The sequence below is a fragment of the Rhinichthys klamathensis genome, unplaced genomic scaffold (assembly GCF_029890125.1).
Source record: "Rhinichthys klamathensis goyatoka isolate OS25496 unplaced genomic scaffold, OSU_Roscu_1.1 h1tg000370l_1, whole genome shotgun sequence".
NCBI lineage: Eukaryota > Metazoa > Chordata > Actinopteri > Cypriniformes > Leuciscidae > Rhinichthys > Rhinichthys klamathensis.
Window position 1 is genome coordinate 951,745 of NW_026606878.1, and position 24,996 is coordinate 976,740.

The following is a 24,996-nucleotide window of genomic DNA, read 5'->3' on the forward strand; positions in this document are numbered from 1 at the left end:
AAACCAATAGAACCAATAATAATACAAAATAAAGCAATACAAATTCCGCTAAAGTCACAGTATCTAAATGTGTTGATCTGAGGGTAGGACCCTATCATATGAGCAGTTATTTGAGCTAAATAAATCATAAGCACTTAAAAATCAAAGATGTAGCCACATAATTTTCTGGCAAAGACAGATCTATTTTGGTTAAAAAATATGGAATATATTTAAGATTTCTTCATATTAATATAACTATAATATTTCGATCAAAGCCATTGCATTTCATTCAGAGCAATTATTATAGGGTATCCTCAGTTTATTAATTGAGAAGAGCCTTGAGTTTGTAAAGGCCAATTCACGCTGCACAGACAGATGGTGACCAACACAGACAATCACCAGGGGCCAGTTGCATAAACTTAGCCACTATATTAAGACTGTGTCTTAAGAACTAGTTTGACCAACTAGCAGTTAACCAAGGGGTAATCAGTCTTATCTTCACAATTCAAATGATACCAATATACCTTTTTATGTAACTGACTTAAAAAAGTTATGACCAGTCTTAAAGAAAAAATGTAGATGACTAACTTTTAAGACTGGACACATATTACAGTATGCCACTTCTCAGGCGTTCCACGTCCAGACAAATGCAATTGAACAAGTCAAACACACTGATCTGACAAAACCCATCAGAGTGTCTGTAGCCTTTGGTCGAAGTCTGTCGGTGCAGTGTGAATTGGCTTTAAAATTCTGTCATTATTTACTCACCCTCAAGTTGTTCTAACCCTGCATGGCATTCTTTCTTCTGTTGAACACAAAAGAAGGTTTTGAGGAATGTGGGTTACCAAACAGTTACTGGTCTGGACCCCTCTGACTTCCATAGTATAGAAAAAAATCAATGGGGACAAGAAACTGTTAGTTACCCACATTCTTCAAAATATCTTCTTGAGGCTCAGTAAATGAGGACAGAATTTTCAGTTTTGCGTGACCTATGCCTTTAAGAGCACGTGAGTGTATCCAAATGGCAAGAAACTGAAGCAGTAACTCATGATTTGAATGTCTATCCTCAGGTGCGTAAACATGGAGTGTGTTTGTGTGTTTTGTCAGTCACTGGGAAGCTTTAGTTTCCACCTCATTGATAGACACAAAGTGTGGTCGTCTGCGCACCCTTCTCTTTGTGTTGTGTTTGGGGTTCCTTTGATACATATCTGTAAAAAAGGAAAGTCCTATAATACAATATAATATAATTTAATATAATATATTACATATAATATAATAAATATAATATAATTGAATAATAATATAATAAAATAAACACTCAAGGTCACTTTTAAATGAAATCATTTTGTGACATTTTTTTCCAGACCTGGAATATGAAGGTGTGTAGTACCTTGGAAACTGACATAGTAATGCCTATTGCCCTTAATGACAGTAACTTCTGCATTGCTGTCCTCCTGAAAAGCTTTCTCCAGCTCTCTGGATGTTACAGAGGTCACACGTTGCTTGTCATCCTGAAGAAAAACAGTACAGAAACAAAACCACAACCTGACCTTAAACATAAACTCCTCTCAGATGAGAGTATGGCCACTATGTTTGCAATCCAGTCTCACCGGTTGACCGTACTCTATCCAGTTTTCGTGATCTCCTTTGTAGTACCACATCCACTCTGTTGTCAGGATGTAGTGGACGGGTTTAGAGACGGAAGAGACTGTTGAAAGTCGGCGCACAGGGTCACAGTTCCTGGTCATGGACACAAAATCCACCGGTCTCGAGCCTGGACTGAGTCCAAGAGAAGGGATGAGTAAAGAGACTGGGAGAGCAGTCACAAGAAACAGTCCTTTTTTTTCCAATTAAAAAATAGTCCAAATGAATGTCTTAAAAAAAGAAAAATGGAAAGCAAACTCTTGCATGTGCATTTGTACTGACCTGTGTTCATTCTTTGGGTCGCAGTAAGCTTTCTCTATTTCCTCCATGTTTCTTAAATCCCTCCAGTCTTTTCCGTCATAAACCTCCCACTTATACGGAAGATTAAAGTGGACAAGGACACACTGATCTGAAGCAATAAAAAACCCCATTATATCTCAACTCTAAAGTAAATAGGTTAAAGGCAACAAGATTAACCAGAGGGAACCTAGACGACATTGACACCAACCCTGAAACTTGCATTTCCGTCTTATGAAGTGCAGACAGATTTCATTCTTCTCCATCTGAGCGACCGGTTTGACGCCTTGATCAGATATCAGTTCTGAAATGTATATGAATATGTATGTATATTATGAATTAATGAATATACACAGATGAGCCAAAACATTATGATCGCCTGCCTAATATTCTGTTGGTCCTTCGCATGCTGCCAAAACATCCCTCTGAGACCTGGACCGATGAAGGTGTCCTGTGGTATATCTGCCACCAAGACATTAGGAGAAAAGACCTTCAAGTCCTGTAAGTTGCGAGGCGGAGCTGCCGTGGATCTAACTTGTTGATCCAGCACATCCCAATCAGATTGAGATCTAGGGAATTTGGAGGCCAGGCCCTCAAACCCTTCATTATATAGGGTGCATTATCCTGCTGAAAGAGGCCACTCTTTCTCATGTAACTGAATGTCTCCTTACCATCTAATCTATCCAGACCTTAATATGTGGCCTTGTTAGGAGATGATCAACGATATTCGCTTCACCTGTGAGTGGTCATAATGTCTTGGCTCATCAGTGTATAATATGTGTGAATGAATATAAGTGCCCTTACCACTGCTTAGAGTTTGTGAGTTCAGGCGATAAACGTTCTGGTAGATGTAGGGCAGGTCATGGATGATGTCACCACCGAGACCCCGTTCCTCCAGCATCCTGCGGCTGTGCTCGTCGATGCTGTGCTGCCGTTTGCACTTGGGGCCGAACAGGCAGTCGTCTTGCACAAAGTGCTGACAAATATGCACCTTAGTGCAGCGCTCCATAAAGGTACAGGCCCCGAAAAGCCCAGTGCCTTTATTATAGTGAGCACACACCTGCATACATACAACACGAGATGGATTATTTAAATATCAGAGTTATATGCAAAAAAAATTATATTACAAAACCACACATGCATTCATTAATAATTAAATTAAACTAATTAAATGCCTTACACATACTGTCAAACTTCTAGATTAAACCAAAGCGTCACAGAGCTAAGCAAAACATTCTACTTTACCTGTTTACAGGACATTCTCCATTTTTTCCTTTTTTTTTTTTGTCTTTTTTTTTTTTGTCCAAACCAAAGTGGAAAAAACGCACTTAGGACACCTGGAGATCTTAGAACATCAATATCTCTCCATCAGCAACTCTTCATCCTGAACGCGGACCACAATTCTTCTCAATTCACCACTTGCCTGTTTTTTTTCTTTCTTTTTTTACACTAACATACTGACTGGAACACTGATGAAGTAGAGCTTCACTTGGATGACTTATGGTTGACTTTTTCTTGCTTTTTTTTTTTTTTTTTTGACCTTTTTGTGAAGATTTTTTTTTTTTTAGATTACTGGCTTTTTATTGATGGTACTGATCAGATTGCTCCTTATCCAGGACATAACACAGAAAAAACAAGTGTTCTGATAAACTAATGATATACTCAAATATTAAATGACTTCACACTGTGACATTGTATATTTGGGTGTAACCAGTCGCTGAATCAACTCAAACATGCCAGAACAAACGTCAGAGCGGTTACGTGAGCTCTTTTCTACTCTGAAAACGTCTCGTAACTGAGCGCACAGCGAAAGAAACGGAGAAGGGCGATTCAAACGGCAGGAGAGGTACCTGGAATGCAGAAATATCCCAATCATAGCATGAGTTTGGCTTCGGGGAGGAATTATCTCATGAGAATGGAGTCATTTAGGTAGCTTTTTAAGCCTTCCTGTTTGTATTTCCTCACCTCTGGCAGTAGGGCAGGATCATTCTGGAGCAGAAGCAGGAAGAGATCATCCTCGTTCAGTTCATGAAGCGTACACTCCCGCAGAAGGGGATAGTTATGTTGTGACTGGATATTATGGGAATATTTACACTCCTTCCTGACAAACACATCCACAAAAAGCATATAGTGATTTTTGGTCTCTACATAATTCCCAAACTTTGGTTACACTTTATTTTATGGTGTCCTTGTTACAATGTAATTATGCATTTAAGTACTGAGTACAATTAATTAACATGTACTTACTAGGCTGTATAATTATGGTAATTAAGCATAATTTACTGTAATTACTACAGTACATGTAACATATGTAACAAAGACACTGTAAAATAAAGAGATATTGCTTTTACATGACCAATATTTCTTACTATACTACCAATTTTTGAATGTCTATGATAACCGCTATGCATAACTGGTTTTTAATTGTTTATTTTTGCTTTTGACACAATAAAAACTAAATGATCATAATACTTGATACCACTCTGAAAACAATGCATTATGAATATTTTATTGTTATTATATTTATGTTGAGTAATTATCCAAGCAATACATTAAATTAATTAATATATGTTTGAATAGAGTTATTGGGTGCTATCATTAATATGAATGACGTGGTCATTCATATTATTATAATAAACTACGTAGACATTTTTTAATATAGATTATATATAAATAAAAATAATCGCCAATCTCTAAGCTGCATTATTTCATAATTGTGATCACTGTAACATATTCTGAAATGCAGAAAATAGCCATAATATATAAGACGTAAGTGTGTGCAAATTTGGTAGTGTATATGTTCAAGGATGTAAATAAACAAAAGCTATAATATTCATAAAATAATTCTGGATAGGCTACGTTAAATCGCATGTGTCATACAGAACTTAAAGGCGTTATGACCGCTAATAGCTGTTGTTATTTTTAGTATTGTATTAACGCACCTGTCCTTTTAAGGATGAAAGCACTTTATGCTCGGCATTTAGTAAATATAATAGGAAAATCTTACACTAGATATCCAGATGTTCTCCCAACCTTACCTTCCTTTCCCATATCTGCAGTTGCCATAAACAAAATACTTGCACAGGTGTAAATCCTGACATTCGTAACATTCATTCTTGGAGTATTTCTTGCAGAGTCTCAGAGATGTTTTCGCGACAACAATGTAGTCAGACTCTCCATCCTCTGTTCTAGGTCTGCTCTGGGTCACTGTGAAGCGGGCACATTTCTTAACGATGTACCAGAAATCTGCTTCGGTTACCTCAAAGCGCTGGAAGACCCTCTGGTGCAGCTGAGATATCTCCATAGAGCCTTTATTGCTGCATAATATGCTGGTCGCATGATGTATGATCCGAGAATAGCCAGACATGTCTGCGCTGAAGTGAGAGCAGTGCTGGGCTGCTGCGCGCCCGGAGTTCTATGATTTCTAATCTGCGTTTCTACAGAAATGAAAGCGGAAACTGTGAAAGCACGGTCTAAGATTCCAGCCAAGTACACAGTGCCAGCTATTTTCAAAATAAAAGTCTAAAAAAAAACTCCCCCTCAAGATCCACCAAAGATGGATGGATGGCTGGATGACTGGATGACATACAGACAGACAGATAGACAGACATATAGATAGACAGATAGAAAGACAGAAAAATGAATAGAATAGAATTTCCCTTTTACAGAAAAGACATGTCTGATGGTAGTGTACCTGTTCATTAGAAGCAAATGAACAAAAGCAATATACATGTCATAAATACTTATAATAGTCCTAGATACATTACAACTGCATGCCAAATATTTATAAGCCATACAGAACTTAAATTATGAACTGACAATTTCTGACAATTAAAGTAGAAAACAGTTCTAATATTTCACAATATTGCTATTTTTACTGTTTTTTAATTAAAGAAATGCAGCCATGGTGAGCAAAAAAAAACATCTTTTGAATGTCCGCATCCTAGAAAACACAAATGTTTATGCAAACATGTACAGACTTTATGCTAATATGAATAGAATAGAATAGAATAGAATAGAATAGAATAATGTGCCTCTTACAATAAAAGACATGACTGGTCTGACCATGTGACAAAGTGATATGCAGTTAGAAGTTAGTCTTCTCATCTTTCTGTTCAGTGCCTTGAGAGCTTCCTCTGGATGATCCGTCTCCCTGGGAAAGCCCCCCCTTCGGTTGATCTGGTAAGAGACAGTTGCTGGTCAAATAAACCAAATGTCACTCTGTGGCCCAAATACAGAAAGCTGAGAACCTCCACTGTCTTTTTAGGGTTTAATCCTGGTTACAAGATGACGATCTGTCTGTAGAGAAGCTCCTAGTCTGTAGACTGTTGTAGCCCACTGACTGTGTGATTTCTTAAAAGCAGTTGTAGTGTAATGAAATGGAGCTCACTGCTCCAGGTCTCGGGTCAGTGGGTGCTCAGGGCCCAGGAGGTGAATCCTTATGTCTGCAGCTCTCTGGAGTAGATCCAGCCCCTCTCTCCTCTCCACTCTACTGCAGCTACGCAACAACACTTTACCTGCCAGACCAGACACCATAAAACAGACAAAGCTTTTAATGAAGAATATGCCTCTGAAACCAAGGCCACTAAAGTGTGTGGTCACTGCTGTTGTTCAAGCAGCCATTTAGTCACTCACCAAGCTTCATAAGAACGACAGCAAGGTTGTGTTGCGCGGTGGGAAGTTGCAATGTCCGAGCCTCAGTCTCTGTCGTGCTTAAAGCATGGCGGTACAGTTCAACAATCTTCCTCTGTGTCCATCTAAAAGTGCAAATCAAGCCTGTGACCTTGAGGTTTGATGAGGTTGAGGTAACTAGATAAGCATTGCACATAAGTCCATGTCTTACTCTGTATTGGTTTGAGCACTGGCCCAGAGATCTGCAAGCTGCTCCTCCACTTCTGCTACCAGAGGATGATCATGGCCACACCAGCGCCTCCTGCTGGCCAGTGCAGCTTGGAAGCATCTCTCGGCAGTCTTGGGCTTACAAAGACTCAACCTTGAAACGTGTGAAAATGCAATGAAATGTGCACAAAGTTATTTTTGTATGTTTTACATGCTTTGACTTTATCCCAGTGGGGGGCAAACTACATCCTACAGGCCGTATACGGCAAAAAAAGAAAAGTGGAATGTGCAATGTTGCATCGGATGTAGCATCATTTATAATTTAATATAAATTTTAAATATTTAATTGAATAATTCTTAAATTAAATTAAATATTTCTAAGTTAAAATGAATGAAATGAATTTGAATATTTCTAAATCAAATTAAATTAAATTCGGGGGGAAACTTTTCACACTTTTTTGTTGTCTTACTTGTGAATGGCCTTCAGTAGCATGGCTGTGCCTTCAGCACAAGGATGGACAGAAATGTATCTAGAAGAGCTGATCTCTTTGAAAAGCCCTGGCACTGCATATACCCGTCCATCCGCCAGCAATGCCAGACACAGATGACAAAGCAGCTGTCCTGTGAGAGCAGATTAGAACTGCAAAATACGTACGCTTGACAAAATATAACTCGCTTGTTATATGAATGCAGGAGGAAATATGAAATGCATGTTACCAACTATCAGTTTGACCTCTGCGCTGTCAAGACGGGCTACTGTAAGACACCTGGCAGTCTCAAGTCCCTTGTGGCAATACATCTCTGAGTCTTTCGGCAGATGCATACGGACGTAAAGCTCTGCCAGCATATGCTGCACTTTGAGCAGTAACCTCATACTGTCACAATCCTGCTCCATTCCCTGTGGAGGAAAACAGAATGAAACCTTGCATATTAGAGTATGATCCATTATTGTGTTCTTGTTTTTTGAATGCATACCATTTCTGACAATGATTAGCTAATCATATATTACAGAAAGTGTCTTGTTTTATTTTTACCTTCTGGAAAATTTGATCTGCTTTTAGTAGCAGCTCCTCAGCTTGCTGTATCTCACCCAAACAGAGCAGAACTTTACAGCAGAACAATGTTAATCGCCACACACTGCTGGGATCTGGAGGGTGAGCGTCTAAGAAAGACCAGGTGAAAGTAACGTATACCAAGAAGTGATCATTATTACAATCATTTATAGTTTACTTGTACACTTTACATTACTTACAAAAAACGACCAAAGCATCCTTTCAGGTGGCCGAGATGAATACTATACATGGTAAATATTTTAAATAATATAAAACCATAAATTCTGCTTTTCTGAGTCTACATATAAGAATGGTCCTTTCCAAGGGGATCTTTTAAAGGCAATTCCTTACAATTTATAATACAATTTAATACTTTACAGGTTTTCTTTAACAATTTGCATTACTATCATTTACAAAAAAAGTACTGTATTATTTCAGATAAGTGGCCGGGCTTACAAGAATAACATGATGCATGTTATTTACTAATAATGCCATATATTTCTGTCTATGTGGCAATGACAGAAGCTGATTTTTCCATTTTATTTGATAACGATAATAAAAAGTCGGTTTTACCATTAAGACGCTCCCAAGTCTGAGCCATCATATTCTGGAATGACGTCACAGAATCAAATCCTCTCTCCCTTAGTAGTGTCCAATAATGTACAACATCAATTGTCATCTGTGGGTATCGCTTCAGGTTGCTTGACAAAAACTCCATGGCACTATGAAAAAGATGGAGATATATATATATATCTCTCCAGTATGTTAAAGCATCAGTGTTGACTGAGATATGAACTATTTATTTCATAACGAACTAAAAAACACAATGCCTACTGCATTAGCAAAAGATTTTCCAATCAAAGAGAAATTGCAGTTATCGTACGCTGGATCGCTAAGGAAGTCATTCAACTCCTTGAATGAACCAGTTTGCTTGAGATGCCAAGGAATCTCTTCCACCTTTCTTGCCCAGCTACAAAGCTCTAAACTGGACTTCTGAAAAAACGTAGCAAGGATCAGATGATAGGAATTCTGACCCTCCATACCTTAAAGTGAAAGAGACAAGAGCACAACTGTGTGAACACAGTTCTGTTTTTACTGCATGGAAATTATATTACTCTTTAAAGTATTTGAACTCTATTTCAAAAATCCTAGTGAATTCAAGAATTCCTTTGTAGCAAGGAATGAAAATATAATAAAAAGAGAATAAGACAAATAACATAAACATCCTTACCATGCAACAACAGGCTCATTGCCTGGCTGAGGGACTGATGCATGATGGTCAGAAGACCATTGTATTTCTCCTTAACCCAAGGCCAAAAAGCAGAGCGCAATCGGGCCCATTCCAAACCCTCGACTCTTAGATTACCACAGTAACCTAGATCTTCCAACAAAGCCAGAACCTGAGCCTCAGTCAGGCCAGCACGAGACACATGAACGAGACAGAGTGTGTCCCACACCCAGCCTGAGAGATCTGTAGAGAGAGAGAGCGGAAGAGGAAATGCTTATTAGCTGTAACTAATGAAATATAAAAGTCAGGACAAGCATGATGATTTTATATAATAAAGTAAAAAGTACTTACCAAAAACATATAGTGATGCAGTGCTTGTCCGAGTCTCAGTGACTTCTGTTGGAGCAGTTCTGCTGAAATCTTTTACCCAGCGATGTATGACCTTCACCCAGAGCTCTGGAACCGAATCAGCTTCTACATACTCCTGCAACAGCTCCATCTCTTGCTCTTTCTCCCTCAGCAATGCACACGTCCGTAACTCTGTGCCAATGAGCGCTAAAAAAGCCGGCAGGTGGCACTGCTTCTTACGCACAATTCTTTGCAAAACACTGGTTGGCAGCTCCTTGTAAGGTAAAGCCAGATGTCTGAGTAAAATGCTCTGCTGAACACTAGGATCGGAGATATGGGGACAGCTGAGAATCTGGACATCAGTCCTGCTGGTGAGACTTTTGTAAGTGAGGTCAGTAAAGGTTGTTGTGATGATCATTTTGCAACAGTGAGGCAGAGGATCTGGCAGCCATTGTAGTGCCTTCACCTGGAAAACGAAACAAAAAAGGTGTTCATTTTATTGAAATTAAAAAGTTAAAGACAACCTGCTCATGCAAACCATGCAGAGGACTAAAAGATCACCTCTTGCGTTGAGAGTCCAAGTGTTTCTGTCAAAAGGTCAATACCATCTAGAAGAAGAATACAAGGCCCAAGATTGGCTGCTGCCGTAAATGCCTGGACAGCTCGATGGAGGTACTCAAACTCAATGATGTCTTCCCAATCTGGAAAATCACCTGCAGAAACAAATTAGATGCAAAATATATATAATATTTGGTCTTTATTTATGATGCTATAAAACATGTGTTCTCCACTCTGGCCCCCGAGATCCACTTTCCTGCAGTGTTTAGCTCCAACCGTGATCAAACTCGCATGCCTGTAATTTTCTGGTAATACTGAAGACCTTGATTAGCTTGTTCAGGTGTGTTTTATTACGGTTTACCTAATAAAACTTCGGAAGAGGAATGTCGAAGCTGGGAATGACACACCGGAGTTGCACGTTCCCGTACACAGGTCAGAAAACTAAGATGGCAAACCTTAATGTAATTGCTCTTTCAGCATATAAACACATAAAAAAGTGGTATTTTGTACAGATAAAACCAAACTATCATGTCCAAAAACAGAGGTTGGATGTGTGCACCACTGGGTTTATTGAGACAAAGACAAACGGAAGTGCTAATAAACAATAAATTACTACTGGTTCACAAGTTGATGCGCTAAGCCTCTGAGTTTTTCCATCACAACTCCGACCAGATGAAGTTCCCACTTCCGAGGACAAATGGAACGCAACAACTCTGCAGGAAAGTGGACCTCGAGGGCCAGAGTTCAGAATTTATATATTTGTGATATTTATAAAGAAAGGTCCAAGACTCATAACACACTTCTGCTGGAAAAAATGAGGAAATTTACCATAATGTGCTCTTCGAAGTTGGGCAGTACACTGTCTAAGCATAGACCTGACATCAGTGCTGGATGTGCTGGTTTCACAGAAGTGAGAAATGACTAGAAAATCAGGATTCTGTCGGCAGAAGGTTCGCAGCCACCTCGCTGCCAGAGTGGACTTCCCACAACCCCTTTCACCACATACCAGTAAGATAGACTTCACGGAGTCTTTCTGGTCAAAATCACTGAAAGTAAACAATAATTTGTCCTTTAATATAACACATGTTAATCAAACACAGTTTGCCTTCTGTATTTAGTTTTTATCTTCTTACCATGTGAAATGAGCACTTGGGTTTTTTGAGTGTGTCTCAGATTTTGTATTATGGATTATAGAATGCAGAAATGTGTTTATTGCATTCAGTATTTCTGTGGTGGGCACTGAGGGCACAAACCAGTCACACAATCCACGTGCATGGCTCTGTTGGTGATGCCAATCGAATGAATCCTGCCATCCTAAAACAAATCGATTCAAAAATCACAAATGTTTCTTATTTTAACCTTTATGTTCTGTTTTGGGGTCTGAGAAACCCCAAAGCCATTTAACAACTCAAAAAGTACCAGGCTGATACTTCAGAACTTTTCCCTAGGTTTTTATTAGGCCAGAGAAAGAATAAAAATTAAAATAATTATATACTATTACCAAAATATAATATATAAATAAAATATACATGCAGATATATAATCAATAAAATATAAATATAAAAAAATAACGTAATCAAATAAATCAGATCAAATAACAAAATAAAACAGGAATAAAATATAGGCTTAATTCAGAACTTGTTTAAAAGCCTTTTATTAGATAACAAAAAAACTGGTCAAGAATAATAGGCCTACCTAAAATGGGATGTTTTGGATCCTCATGAAACTTAGAAATGACTCCTTCCCAATCCACCCTTATCATCTCCTTAAGTTCATTGAGGTTTCTGAAGAATCTGTCACACAGTGGAAAGAAAAAGAAGGAAGCATATATCCAGTCAAACCAAAATTTATTCAGAGATCTTCAACATTTCTAACATTATCAGTTTATTCGCTATAGTTTACAAAATGGTAATTAACGAGTTCGTTTGCCCATAAAATCTTTAAGATATTAGGTTAAACTTATTTGGCTTGCTGTCCGCTGGAGAGGGGCTCGATGAAGCAGCTTCAACTCGAGCTCTGATATACCCCCCAGTGGCTAAATGTAGGACCTGTTAATTAAAGGGCAAGGTACCTAAGATGAAGGTGGAGTTTGGGGAGGTGGAGGGATACTGGAACAGCTGATACTAGGGAGAGGTAAGCGGCTGCTTATATACTCTGTTTGTTGATTGAAAGATTGGATGGGCTCGCTCCTCCCTAATTTACGTTTAGGAACTTCATTAAAATATGACAAGAGGAGAGTTATCAAATCATGGTTTTGGCCATTCTTCTGTAAGACTATCTCACAAATGAATTAGGTTGAATAGGTGTCAGCTGTTCAATTTAAGTACACAATTAGATAAATAGATAAATACCAATTTAGGTCAACCAATTACCAAGCAAGGCTTAATTTTGTTCAGTCTGTGGTGTAAAAAGGTTGCATTAGCAATTAAAGAAAAAACACTAAAAGCAAAACAGGTCAAAGTCAGGTCAAAGTGTCTGAATCATTTTTGGTCCCAAATTTTTATAGATTTTACTAGTCCACTGTATGAAGAATTTTTGAGTATTATATATGGCACAGTTTACTTTATTTTGCTTTCCTCATTTAAATGAACAATAGTGTCCTGCGCAAACTAGTAAAACAAATATATATCTGGTGTCTGAATAATTATTGGTTTGACTGCAGTGTATATATATATATATATATATATATATACGCACACACACACACACAAATGGAATTTAGTATTTAAAATAAATCTGTATTTATGTTTCAAGACATTGTGGTCTGTTCTCAAACCTGACAGGAAGACAAAGATTTATGATCCTTCTTTTTAGATCTCTCATTCTCTGTCTCTCGCTTTTGCTCTGATTGGATAGCATGTTCAAGAAGATGTGCATTTCATCACTGCTGTCATCCTCCACATCCTGTGGGGTACAGTCTTTAAAATAAAAGAAGCAGCTTCTGTGGTTGTCAATGAAGGCTGCCTTGGTGATCTCCAGCTCTGTCAGGCTACAGGTGCGATACCTGTCCTCCATGACCCAAGGGTAACCAGCCTTTGCAGCAACATGCAAGTTCCTTGCCACCTCAGACAAAGAACATGGGCCGACATCAGATTGAGAACCATTCTCTCCTGGCAGACATTGTCCATAGCTGTGTCCAAGAAGACAGATTAAAAAAGATGAGCGGTCGATGAGATCCAAACTGATTTTCAACTGCTGGTCGAAAAGATCTGGCTTATTTATCTGATGTTCATCATTGTCATTATTTTTATAATCCCTTTCTTGTTTGCTTCGCTGTAAGTCCACGGGTCTGAAACAGGCGCCTCTTGTCTGGCAAAGTGCATCTAGGTGGGGAAACACCTCTGCTTTCAGGTAAGACAACTCTTCTTGAAGATCACCTGGAAAATAGCACAGGTAAGGCTGAAGAGGAAACACCAGGCTGTCAGATGCTCCCATCATTTTTTCTTGGATATTTATTCCTTGCATTTTTAGTGTGTGACACTTTCAGAAAACTAAATATGTTACATTCAACAGAGAAAAAATGAAATGCACGAATATTAAAGGGTACATAAATAAAATATTTTAATGTTTTAATCTCTCCCTTACTAAAAAAAATCCAGTCAACAAAAACTAAGTAAAATAGAAAAAAGAAAAAAACTAAGTGTATCTTTTAAGTCAACTAATCCTATCGGGACTTTCTTGTGGTATATCATGTCAACAACTTGTTGCTAAGGTGACCGTAATATAATTGTAATCTGATTCTGAATCACCTAGTTCCGTTTCCCCCAACCCGCTCAAAGAAGTAAACAAAACCCACACCGTCCCCAGATCAGTCTATGACAAAATCCCCTTCGCTCGATGAATTGGCATCCCGTTGAGCCAATCAACGCGAGCCACGATCGGAACGTGTAAAATCGGACATGTAAGGCGGTTATTGGACGACAACGGCTGCGGACCGCTCTCTGATTGGTGCGGTGTTGTGCGTGGGGTGCTGTGATTGGCTCATGACGAATGAGCACAGCCCTAGAGCGGAGGAGTTTATAAAGCAGATTTCTCGCTCTCTGTCCACGCACTGCAAGAATTCATCGAGGCGTTCATGGTGCAGCAAATGCTCAAGGCGTTAATCTGCTATTGAGTCTCATTAATAAACAGTTTTTCTTTCTAAAACAATGGGGCGACTATGGATTATCGGTCTCCTCTGTACACTATTGGCTTTCGGTGAGTATGTTTTATTAAATGGCCTTGAAACGCACCGTTATCCAGTTTGCTGTCTTTGAACTTGACAAAGCTTCAGTGACTGTTTGCAGTAATGTTGCTGTCTTTGTGTGGTTCCATGTAAGCTTTAGCATTATATATTCAGTTTTTGAAAATCTTTTTTTTAACGCTTCCTAAATGGATGACTGATTCAGAACAGGAAATAAAACCTGGAGAGTGGATTTGAATTGCATGTGCTTCTGGAAGTTTCCTCAAGATTGAAATGGCCTTCATATATTCAGATGCCATTTAATAATGATACATTTATGATGCTTTATGGTGACAAATTGCATTGAAATGGTTGCTTTTACTAATGCGCGATTTAAAAAAACAACTAATAATGTAGTCGTGCAAGAGAAATGGAACCATGAAGTCTAATTGCACATTTAAAGAAGAATTGAATCGGCGATCTTGAACCATGTGAACTGTCACATCAAGGCCTTTAAGTGTCTAACTGAGATCTTCTGGATCAAGAAAGTGCATTTGCACACAAATCAAGAGTATTTTGCGCATTTCAGAGCCTTACCTGAGCAATTTTGATACAATTTTGCTTCACAGAGCACATTCATGTAAAATGAACAATCATCCTTGCTGGGCACAAAAGGGTTTTTACTGAGCAAATCTACTTCGGAATTGAGTTGAATTTTAGTGCTGTTATATCATTAAGTTAAGTAACACTGTTGAATCTGTATAGCCTTTAAGTGCTTTTTATCACCAATGGTGCATTTACATTATTTGTGGTTTTGTCATAATCTTTGTTTTGCATAATTGCAGCATCTGTGAAAGCTGATGATGACGTTGACATTGACGGCACAGTGGAAGAGGACCTTGGGAAGAGCAGAGACGGATCCCGCACAGATGACGAGGTTGTTCAGAGGTCTGTATGGACTTGAACTACACCTGACTGATATGAACCTCAATTTAAGATTGAGGAAAATGACTGCGACCCTTTATTTAGACACTCAGATCTTAAAGTAATCTTAGCTGCTTTTTTTAGCTTATTAAATACATTTGTTTATCTGCTCTGAGGTTACATTTGGATATATTCACTTTAAGCTCCTCACAAAGACCATAAATGCTCCCCAATGGAGGTTGAACATCTGGCTGATGCATTTGTGTCTTTCTCCACAATACCCAAGGGTAAATTGTAATAAGTCCCCAGAGAAACGAACATGTCACAAGCATCCTTTGCACTCTCCCATCTCTTCTCTAACAGGGAGGAAGAAGCCATTCAGCTAGATGGTTTGAACGCCTCACAGATAAAGGAAATACGCGATAAAGCAGAAAAGCATGTATTCCAGGCGGAAGTGAACCGGATGATGAAACTGATCATCAATTCTCTGTATAAGAACAAGGAGGTGAGTATTGGAGGTGGAAGATGTTAAAGGTAGTTTTAGTCTTTATGCTGTTCCTCATGGTTTTGCAAATCACACAAGATTAACGCTTAATAATATTTTTTTCACCCTAAAGATCTTCCTTCGAGAACTCATCTCTAATGCTTCCGATGCCTTGGATAAGATCCGGTTGTTGTCCCTGACCAACGATGATGCCCTTGCTGGAAATGAAGAACTTACTATTAAAATCAAGGTGTGTTAAAAATTAGTCCTGAGACTCGCCTACTGTTCTTCAAATTTCCAGTGGAGAGAGACAACAACTCACATTTGCATTGCAAAAGGAATTCAACCATGTGTGAAGCAAATTGAGGAGCATTTCCTTCCTGTAATTTTCATATCTTAATTTTGATACTCAACACCTTGTTTAACTACGCAAATGATTACATTTTTATTTATTCGTTCATTTAGTAAAGTCCAGTATCTCTTAAATAGATTTGAATACATTATGGTTTAAGTTCTCTTTGGAAATTATATTACTCTGCAAACACTTTAGAAGAGTAAGTCAACTGTATCTGTTTTAATCTAAAGCAAATTTTTAAAGACCTTTTATATAGGTTATAGGTTTATATAGGTTTTTTAATTGCTCTATGGTTTAACTTGTTACTTGCCATGAAAATAGACAATGAAGCTGGCATGGCGTTAAAGCACTCCAACCAACTAGTTCATTTTGTCAATATTTTGACTTGCTTTTATCTAGGTTATTCAATACTTAGTCCTGTGTCTTGTTTTTTCTCATCAGTCCGACAAGGAAAAGAACATGCTTCACATCACTGACACTGGCATCGGCATGACCAAAGAAGAACTTGTGAAGAACCTTGGTACCATCGCCAAGTCCGGAACCAGCGAGTTCCTCAACAAGATGACCGAGATACAGGATGACAATCAGTCCACCTCTGAGCTGATTGGTCAGTTTGGTGTGGGCTTCTACTCTGCCTTCCTTGTGGCTGATAGGGTCATTGTCACCACCAAGCACAACAACGGCACCCAACACATCTGGGAATCTGATTCCAACGAGTTCTCTGTCATCGAAGACCCTCGTGGTGACACTCTGGGCAGAGGCACCACCATTACGTAAGCAGCTGAACTTGAAATGTTTCAAATGTGTAGATTGTGACGCGTTGTAACTAAAGTCTCGTTTCATCAGGTTGGTGATGAAAGAGGAAGCTTCTGACTACCTTGAGCTGGAGACTATTAAGAACCTGGTGAGGAAGTACTCCCAGTTCATCAACTTCCCCATCTATGTATGGAGCAGCAAGGTCAGTGTCTCCACCAAAGACTCGCTAGTTTGAAGTTTACCATTTGCTTAACTAGCTTTAGGACTCATCGATTTGTCGTTTCTCAGACCGAGACTGTGGAGGAGCCCATTGAGGATGAGGCTGAGGCAGATAAGGAAGAGACCACTGAAGATGAAGCTGAGGTTGAGGAAGAGGATGAAGACAAGGACAAACCAAAGACTAAAAAGGTAACGTATATGCAAATAAACCCTAGCAGCAACTCTTTTATATACATTTCTCAATGATTCCTCACTTCCTTCAGGTGGAGAAGACCGTGTGGGACTGGGAACTGATGAATGACATCAAACCCATCTGGCAGAGGCCTGCAAAAGAAGTAGAGGAGGATGAATACAAAGCCTTCTACAAGACCTTCTCCAGGGTGAGAGAACGTGTGCTTTGCGCACAAATAATCAACTTTTATGGTCACCTGTGGCCTCTTGGATTAATTAAAGTGGAATTCTGATTTCATTCAGGACACAGATGAGCCCATGTCACACATTCACTTCACCGCTGAAGGCGAGGTTACCTTCAAGTCCATCCTCTTCATCCCTGCATCTGCACCCAGAGGTCTTTTCGACGAATATGGGACCAAGAAGAATGACTTCATCAAGGTGATTTTGATAACCTTTATTTGGGAAAATAACACATTCTCTTATGTTGTAGTGGAGTTAACCGTACCCAATTTGGTTCTTTCCTCTCAGTTATTTGTGCGTAGAGTCTTCATCACTGATGACTTCCATGACATGATGCCCAAGTACCTCAACTTCATCAGAGGCGTTGTAAGTGCTGTTGGCTGTCTATTAAGTGTTGCCATTACGATATTCAGAATGCACTGAAATTTGTGATAAACCTTTACAATCCTAGTTCTGCACGTACAGAAATATCTTGTTTGCATTTCTCTAGAAGCGATAATACTTCTGCATTTTGGCTCATTAGTGAAGAGCCTTCCATTGAGCAGATTGCATGTGTGCAGTAACGCAACATCTAATGTAATATATTGGAGGGTATAAATGTGCTTTTATTTAGCAAAATCGATTTGTTTTCGGCATTTAATTCGAATTTATTTAGTACTTTTACCCAGGAATAATCAAGTGTTTAAACTATATTATAAAAAAAACTAGCTGCCTATGAATTAGTAGCTTTTTCATATAGAATTTGTGAATATGCAATTATTTAAAAAATATTTGAAACATTTGATATTGTAATGTCATACCAAGGCAGGAAGGTAGATGGTGTAATCACTTAAAATAAAATATACATTTTTATAAGTCTCAGCCAATAATTATAATGTTTGGAGACTCAATGTTTGATCTCATTTCTCAGGTGGACTCTGATGATCTGCCTCTGAATGTGTCCAGAGAGACTCTTCAGCAACACAAACTGCTCAAGGTGAGTTATCGTGTCACTCAAAGTAACATTGACTTTTGTTAAATTAAATGATGAGATTATATATGTTGCACAGGCAAATTTCAATTGTTTTCAAAACTCATGTTCGTTCCTTAGGTCATCCGTAAGAAGCTGGTCCGCAAGACCCTGGATATGATCAAGAAGATCGCCGAGGAGGAGTACAATGACAAGTTCTGGAAGGAGTTCGGCACCAACATCAAACTGGGAGTTATTGAGGATCACTCCAACAGAACCCGCCTGGCCAAGCTGCTCCGCTTCCAGACCTCCCACAGCGAGACCGTACAGTCTAGTCTGGAGCAGTATGTGGAGAGGATGAAGGAGAAGCAAGACAAGATCTTCTTCATGGCTGGAACCAGCAGAAAGGAGGTGCTTAAATGTTTTTACTTTTAACTGTGCGTATTACTAAGGTACTCCATTTCTCAATTTCCATAGTAACGTGTAATATTTAATCTGGTTTTAGGCTGAGTCTTCTCCATTTGTGGAGAGGCTTCTTAAGAAAGGATATGAGGTCGTCTACCTGACTGAGCCAGTGGACGAGTACTGCATCCAGGCCCTGCCTGAGTTTGACGGCAAACGCTTCCAGAATGTGGCGAAGGAGGGTGTGAAGTTTGACGAGAGTGATTCGGCCAAGGAGAAGAGGGAAGCTTTGGAGAAAGAGTTTGAACCCCTGACCACCTGGATGAAAGACAAGGCCCTGAAGGACAACGTATGATGATTTCCTTTGTTTCATTGTATTGCATATTAAAAGCTGTCTGACTTGTAGAAGTGGCAAACATGTTTGTCCTTGTTTCGTGTTTCAGATCGAGAAGGCCATTTTGTCCCAGAGGCTGACCAACTCTCCATGCGCTCTGGTTGCCAGTCAGTACGGATGGTCTGGCAACATGGAACGGATCATGAAAGCCCAGGCTTACCAGACAGGAAAAGACATTTCCACAAAGTATGTCCCCTGAAAAAGTCTTAAAAGCATGATCACAGTGGCAATCACCTTAGCAACTGCATAGCAATGATCTGGCAGCCATTAACCACATCTTAAGATGCAGTCACATAAGTATAATTTGTTAACTTATTGCTGACAAAAAGACAATTGTCTACTGTTAGTAGTGTAGTGATGTGTATGAAGCACAGCTCAAACCAAGCTACTTTTTGTCAATCACCGAATGACTGACTTCCGCTACGGAAAATCCGTGTGGAAATCTTTCGTCCTCATGCACGATTCCTATGGCAATTGCTGAATTTTGCCCACGAAAATTGGCAAAACATCTGTAAATGTGACCGAACCTGTAGAGCTGTAGACTTCTTGGCTTGCCATGTGAAAATGGAAAAATAGCTAATATTCTGCAAATTTTAATTTATCTGGTCATAAAGTAAATCGGTTTTTTTCCTCATTCTAGTTATTACGCAAGTCAAAAGAAGACATTAGAAATCAACCCCAAACATCCTCTCATCAAGGAGATGTTGAGGAGAGTCCATGTAAGTTAAACATCACTCTGATTCAATTCACTTTTATTAAATATTCCACTTAAAAGCTGCAAATTGAGTTCAAATAGTCTGACTTATTGTGCTTTGTCTTATAGGAAGACTCCGAGGATCAGACAGCTGCGGATTTAGCCGTAGTGCTCTTTGAGACTGCCACACTGCGATCCGGCTACCAGCTCTCAGACACCAAAGCTTATGGAGAAAGAATAGAGCGCATGCTGCGGCTCAGCATGAATGTAGACCTCGACACACAGGTACACGCACAATCGAGCACCGGTACACGAAATGGAGATGTTCAAATGAAGTTTGGCTCAATATCCTGTTACCGTGTTCACAGGTTGAGGAGGAGCCAGAGGAAGAACCAGAAGAACAGACCGAGGAAGCAGATGCTGAGGATGAAGAGGAGGTCCAGGCAGATGAGGAGGAAGAAGATTCGGTGAGTGAACTCACTTAATACATCCTCATGTTCCAAAATTGTATCTTTCATGAAATGCAAATGGAGAATTTATTAGTGTTACACTTTATTTTGGTAGTCTACTTTAGATGTTACTTTAGACCACTTTAGATGTAACTTTGCAACTACATTTCAACTAATTCGGAGTATTTGTAGACTAGGTTTGGTTTAGGGTTAGTAGAATAAGTTGACGTGTACTAGCAAAGTTACTTAGTAGAATGTCTGTTGATGATAATCTAAATGGTGTTGGTAGTTTAGCAGTCAGTCTACTAAAGGCCTGGGTATCCGTCATTATCCACATTCGGCTCCGTCTCGCGCACAGTGGTGTCTGCTCAGCTTTCAAAGTATATTCAACTGTGGATGGGTGCGTTCGAATGCGCAGTACAATTGCATTTTTATACTCTACCATGCAAGTTTAGAACAGACCAGAACAAAACGTGTGCAATCCAAAACGCATGCATGGACTATCGATATGAAGCGTAACATTTAAATGGTTTGAAACTACATGAGGGTGGATAAATGGAACTCATTTGAGAATGTGTTCCTTGTGTCTTCATTTGTCTTAACACCCGTACTTCTGTGTTTCAGGATACCAAAGACCGAGATGAGCTGTAAAGTGTAAATCTAAGAGGGACGGGGTGTCGGACTGTGATGCAGAGTGAAGATGCCGATCTCAGCTGATTGTCTTTTCTCTGTGTGGGTGGGTTGGGGGATAGGAACTGTTTTTTTTTTAAAGGCGTTGCGTTTGTGATCTTTTTTTTTTACGTTCCTCCATGATTGTAAATTTGTTAATATTTAACTGACCCAGTTGTGGAGTGCTGACTCCTGTCCACAGAACTATTAAATGTTTCCGTAAAAGGACCTTGTGTGGAATTCGTCTTTTACCTCATCGTTGCCTTGTTTTACCCATTTTAACAGTCTCCCTTCAAAAATAACAGGATTGTGTTTTGTGTTTTTTTTAAGTTTTATTTTCGTAAGATTTAGTTACTGGAACTATTGTCTGACATAAAATTACCAACTCCAATCTCTTGTCTCAGTGAAGTGACCAGTTTAAATTCAGAGATTGTTCAGTCTTATGGTCGTACCAGGGTGAATGTTCCTGTGGGGTCTGGGATAAACCATTTCTCCCAGAGGTCCAGATGAGCGCAGGGGTAGTCCCAGGGCTTGAAGTGGCCATTCCAGTGCAGTAAGTGTGCCTCTTTGAGGAAGGACCTGGGATAACGGGCATCAGGACTCCAGCCTTCATAGAACACAAGAACAGTGTTTAATTTACTTTACTGCAAATATACTTTCACAATTCTTCACATTTTCTTTTAAGACATTGTGATGTTCAAGCTGACCCTCTTCCTGTGTTATTTTAGTATCACTGAGATACTATTATAGTTTTTGGATTTTAGTTCATCTAAGTAATTATCTATTTTTTTTATTGTACATCAATTAAACTACACTATTATGGGAAATGTTGCCTTTACAACTAGCTGAAATAAAATCAGTTGAAGTTTGTTTAATTTCAGAAACATTTAGTCAGAAAATTTTAGTTTAACTGTTAGGACTCAGACAGCCTGAGACGTTTGGTTTTATAGGATGTATTAAGTATAAAATGTATTATGCTAATAAGATAGTGGGTTTATTTTTGTCGACAAATTCAGCATTTCCTTCTGTCCACTACCGTTAAAATTTTTTTTTTTTGAATAAGTTTTAAAATGTAATTTACTGCTGGCAAAGCTGAACATTTTCAGCATCATTACTCAAGCCTTCAGTGTCATGTGATCCTCCAGAAATCATACTAATATGCTGATTTGCTGCTCAAGAAACATTTATTCTCAACAGTTTTGTGAGGATTCTTTGATAAACAGTTCAAAATAACAGCATTTCTTTGAAATTGGGATCTTTTGTAACATCACAAATGTCTCCACTGCAACTTTTGATCAATTTGATGTGTCCTTGCTGAATGTTCCTTATTTTTTTGGAAAGAAATTAACTGTGAATGGTAGTGTATTTTTATAATATATATAATAACTGCCTGGTAAATTGTGTGCGCACTTAAATTACTACCGTGCATATATATAAAAAGTGAAGTACTTTTCAGATTTAATCAACATGTATGGTTTCATTTGAATTGCAGCATTATGGATAACTAATAGGGAGTGATTGTTTTCCAAATTGAAATGCATAAATTGATTGTAGAAAGAGTGAAGAGATCTAAAATAAGTCATTCAGTGAGATGTGGCAGAAAAAAGTCAGTTACCCAGGTGTCTGACATGCCACAGTGGATCAATGGTTGTGTATTTATCATGAAAGACGATCAGCATTGGAGGGGTGGCTACACCCCCTGCCACAGCACTGCTGTACAGGTTCTCCCTAAATTGAATGGGGGGAAAAAACATTTGTTTTTACTGAACTAATTTGATCTCTTAAAAATCATTCATCACAACTCATATCACCTGACATTCTTAGCCATCCATTTCTCAAGCTGTTTAGTTATCTTTTGCTTTTTCCATTCACCGACGTCTGCCACAAAAACACCAGGATTAAAGGAGCAGTCGCTAGGGTTGATGCCCAACTCTCTGACTTCCTCTTTGCGGTAGTCCAGAAAGCCCATATAGGTTGTCTGTGAGAGGGAGTTTATTCATGAAATGAAAGAGACAAATCAACCCTTGTAACTATAGCGATTAACTTAAAGAGGACCAATTTCTTTTACATTTTCAACTTCCTTTAGTCTGAAATGTTGCTGTTTGAGCATGAAAAACAGAGTTGCAAAGTTAAGAAGGACAAAGTCACTCCAAAGGGAGTTCTTCTCTATATCAATGCGCACTGTTTCTGAACATGAAAACCGATTCTGGTAGACACCAAAAACAATGTCAAGATTTTGTAAAAGGGCATAATATGGTCTCTTTAAAACCATATCTAAAATACTAACACATACATCCAAAAATGCCCACCTGCATCCCCACACTGCGCACCATCTCGTGTGTGGCGGGCAGATCACAGTCTGAGGCGAACGCAGCAGCGTGCCCCGGTTTCAGCTTTATGTCATACAGTTCCTGTATGTCTCCTGTAAGCCAGATATAATAAAAATAACTAATTATTGCAGTGAACATATGAGATCATCCTCCCATGATCGATGCGAGTACAAGTGTAAGGTTAGTATCAATTTCAGATGGATTTCACCTTGTACTATGACATCATCGTCTAGGTAAACAATCCGCTTGTGATTTTCAATGGCAAGAAGTGGCAAGTAGAACCTCACAAAGTTTAGCTGCAACGCCAAAGAAACCAGGATCGAGAAAAAAATATTTTCAAACAATTATAAAACCTTAAACAATCAAAGCAAAAGTTTATGATGGACCTACAAGATCACATACACGACCTGGCCAAAAGTCTGTCAGCACCACCCGCAGTCAATGTTTGTCAAAGAAAAAGACATGACTGTAAGCTTTATTTAATGCACCTGTTAGTTTAGGGTGTAGCTGAAGAGAAGGGGGTGTTGACATTTGGTCATGTAGTGTACCAAGTGATCACACCTGTTAGAAATAATGAAGAGTTTACCTAAAGCATCAACTGTACATGAAAAAATACACAGAACCCAGCAGAACTCACAGGGTGCAGGAGTTCTGGTCTGGACGAGTCCGGATTGACTTTCCCCTTCAAAACCATCGGATTGAACTCCAGGATCTTGTATCTGATTTTTCTTAGCTTGGTCTTCTCTATGTATTCCCTGTTTTTGAGTCCAGAGAAAATACTGATTAAGGCATTTGGGAGGATATTTATTGGTTGCATATTTACTCATTTCTTTTTGAGACATGTAAAGAGTGGATTAATAGGTCTGATTCACACAGTATTATGTACATAATTGTTAAAGGAACACGCCAACTTTTTGGGACTACATGTACAAATAACAAGGTCATATGAGACACAGCCATCTTTTAACCGTATACATACTGGGAACTATATTCTCAGAAGGCGAAGCACTGCTACTTGGGCGGAGTGATTAGCGCAACACCCTGAGCGAACTCTCTGCTCCTCACCACGGGGCTTCTCAGGTGCGAGCAAATCACTCCGATTAAACACTCCGGTATTTTGACACAAAAAGTTTGTTTGATTTTAAGAAATGTTTTGTAGACATTTTGTACAATAAACTCCTTATGTACAATAAAATATGTGTTGGGTCACCACTTAAAATCTATTTTCTGAAGCAAAACCAGTTGAGAAACACAGTGAGAGGTCAAAGGTTAGACCTAGCACCTTATCTTTTTGATGGCATCTCGTAGGGTAACTATGTAGAAGAAAACACTAGCACGACTGTTGCTGTAGACACTGTTGATGGTGGCCATGGAAGCACCAATACGCTCCTCTGAAGCACAGATCACCACAGGGATGTCAGTGTCCATCTCTTTCTCATCCTCCATACCCATTTTGGCCTCATCTATCCTGAGCACTGTATAAACCACAATAAGATCAATATATAACAAACCAAGAACACGAGTATACTTTCATATCTGTGCCCTGCATGTGTACCTGAATACTTGGGCAGCGTCTGTAGTCTGGTCTTGTTGTACAGGTGAGCAAAAGTCACCAGGACAAGCAGAATAAGGAGCCCACGATTGACTGGCACACACACACACACACACGGAGAGAGAGAGAGGGAGCGAGAGAGGAGAGAGAGAGAGAGAGAGAGAGAGAGAGAGAGAGAGAGAGAGAGAGAGAGAGAGAGAGAGAGAGAGTCAGAGAGAGAGAGAGAGAGAGAGAGAGAGAGAGAGAGAGAGAGAGAGAGAGAGAGAGAGAGAGAGAGAGAGAGAGAGAGAGAGAGAGA

At 39.1% G+C, this 24,996-nt stretch overlaps 4 protein-coding genes across 5 annotated transcripts; 1 reads left to right on the forward strand and 3 right to left on the reverse strand.

The window, feature by feature from the left end:
• Positions 1-847: 847 nt before the first annotated feature.
• parp12b (poly (ADP-ribose) polymerase family, member 12b) lies at positions 848-5,381 on the reverse strand. Of its 2 annotated transcripts, none has more exons than XM_056233439.1 (8): positions 4,959-5,381; positions 3,886-4,021; positions 2,725-2,980; positions 2,132-2,224; positions 1,906-2,032; positions 1,590-1,758; positions 1,346-1,490; positions 848-1,187 (listed from the first exon to the last, which is right to left on the reverse strand). In XM_056233439.1, the coding sequence occupies exons 1-8, from the start codon at positions 5,285-5,287 to the stop codon at positions 1,087-1,089; spliced, it is 1,356 nt and encodes a 451-aa protein (XP_056089414.1). In that variant the 5' UTR covers positions 5,288-5,381; the 3' UTR covers positions 848-1,086. The 2 variants fall into 2 exon arrangements, with proteins under 2 accessions (XP_056089414.1, XP_056089415.1); XM_056233440.1 differs by having other exon boundaries at positions 1,370-1,490; positions 4,959-5,380.
• A 561-nt stretch (positions 5,382-5,942) lies between these two features.
• Positions 5,943-21,417, reverse strand: ttc41 (tetratricopeptide repeat domain 41). The gene is given in 18 exon segments (XM_056233420.1): positions 5,943-6,172; positions 6,174-6,236; positions 6,272-6,437; positions 6,556-6,677; positions 6,764-6,913; positions 7,230-7,380; positions 7,477-7,657; positions 7,794-7,921; positions 8,385-8,533; positions 8,695-8,854; positions 9,043-9,282; positions 9,391-9,853; positions 9,949-10,100; positions 10,774-10,991; positions 11,079-11,259; positions 11,641-11,738; positions 12,722-13,322; positions 21,269-21,417. Coding segments are annotated over 18 exon segments (3,312 nt in total). The 5' UTR covers positions 21,306-21,417; the 3' UTR covers positions 5,943-6,120.
• hsp90b1 (heat shock protein 90, beta (grp94), member 1) lies at positions 13,981-20,198 on the forward strand. The gene is made up of 17 exons (XM_056233419.1): positions 13,981-14,142; positions 14,953-15,055; positions 15,395-15,536; positions 15,649-15,765; positions 16,312-16,643; positions 16,717-16,828; positions 16,915-17,034; positions 17,109-17,225; positions 17,320-17,457; positions 17,548-17,625; positions 18,170-18,235; positions 18,350-18,619; positions 18,714-18,959; positions 19,054-19,190; positions 19,645-19,723; positions 19,828-19,983; positions 20,067-20,198. Exons 1-17 carry the CDS (start codon positions 14,094-14,096, stop codon positions 20,181-20,183), a joined length of 2,379 nt encoding a protein of 792 aa, XP_056089394.1. The 5' UTR covers positions 13,981-14,093; the 3' UTR covers positions 20,184-20,198.
• Positions 21,418-22,423: 1,006 nt separating the features above from the next.
• Positions 22,424-24,598, reverse strand: glt8d2 (glycosyltransferase 8 domain containing 2). Its single transcript, XM_056233461.1, has 7 exons — positions 24,429-24,598; positions 23,784-23,901; positions 23,355-23,442; positions 23,126-23,238; positions 22,885-23,022; positions 22,628-22,794; positions 22,424-22,544 (listed from the first exon to the last, which is right to left on the reverse strand). The coding sequence occupies exons 1-7, from the start codon at positions 24,596-24,598 to the stop codon at positions 22,424-22,426; spliced, it is 915 nt and encodes a 304-aa protein (XP_056089436.1).
• Positions 24,599-24,996: the final 398 nt, after the last annotated feature.

Bases quoted from the DNA above. Each gene is read 5' to 3' on its own strand.
- parp12b (XM_056233439.1), bottom strand. From the start codon at position 5,287: ATGTCTGGCTATTCTCGGATCATACATCATGCGACCAGCATATTATGC. The intron at 2,981-3,885 runs GTGAGGAAATAC...GTATGTATGCAG, and splicing joins ATCCTGCCCTACTGCCAGAG to GTGTGTGCTCACTATAATAA. The intron at 1,188-1,345 runs GTCTGGAAAAAA...CCTTTTTTACAG, and splicing joins TACACACCTTCATATTCCAG to ATATGTATCAAAGGAACCCC.
- hsp90b1 (XM_056233419.1), top strand. From the start codon at position 14,094: ATGGGGCGACTATGGATTATCGGTCTCCTCTGTACACTATTGGCTTTC. The intron at 14,143-14,952 runs GTGAGTATGTTT...GCATAATTGCAG, and splicing joins CTGTACACTATTGGCTTTCG to CATCTGTGAAAGCTGATGAT. The intron at 19,191-19,644 runs GTATGTCCCCTG...TCCTCATTCTAG, and splicing joins GGAAAAGACATTTCCACAAA to TTATTACGCAAGTCAAAAGA.
- glt8d2 (XM_056233461.1), bottom strand. From the start codon at position 24,598: ATGGGTATGGAGGATGAGAAAGAGATGGACACTGACATCCCTGTGGTG. The intron at 23,902-24,428 runs GTGCTAGGTCTA...ACTCAAAAACAG, and splicing joins GATGCCATCAAAAAGATAAG to GGAATACATAGAGAAGACCA. The intron at 22,545-22,627 runs GTGATATGAGTT...CATTCAATTTAG, and splicing joins TGGATGGCTAAGAATGTCAG to GGAGAACCTGTACAGCAGTG.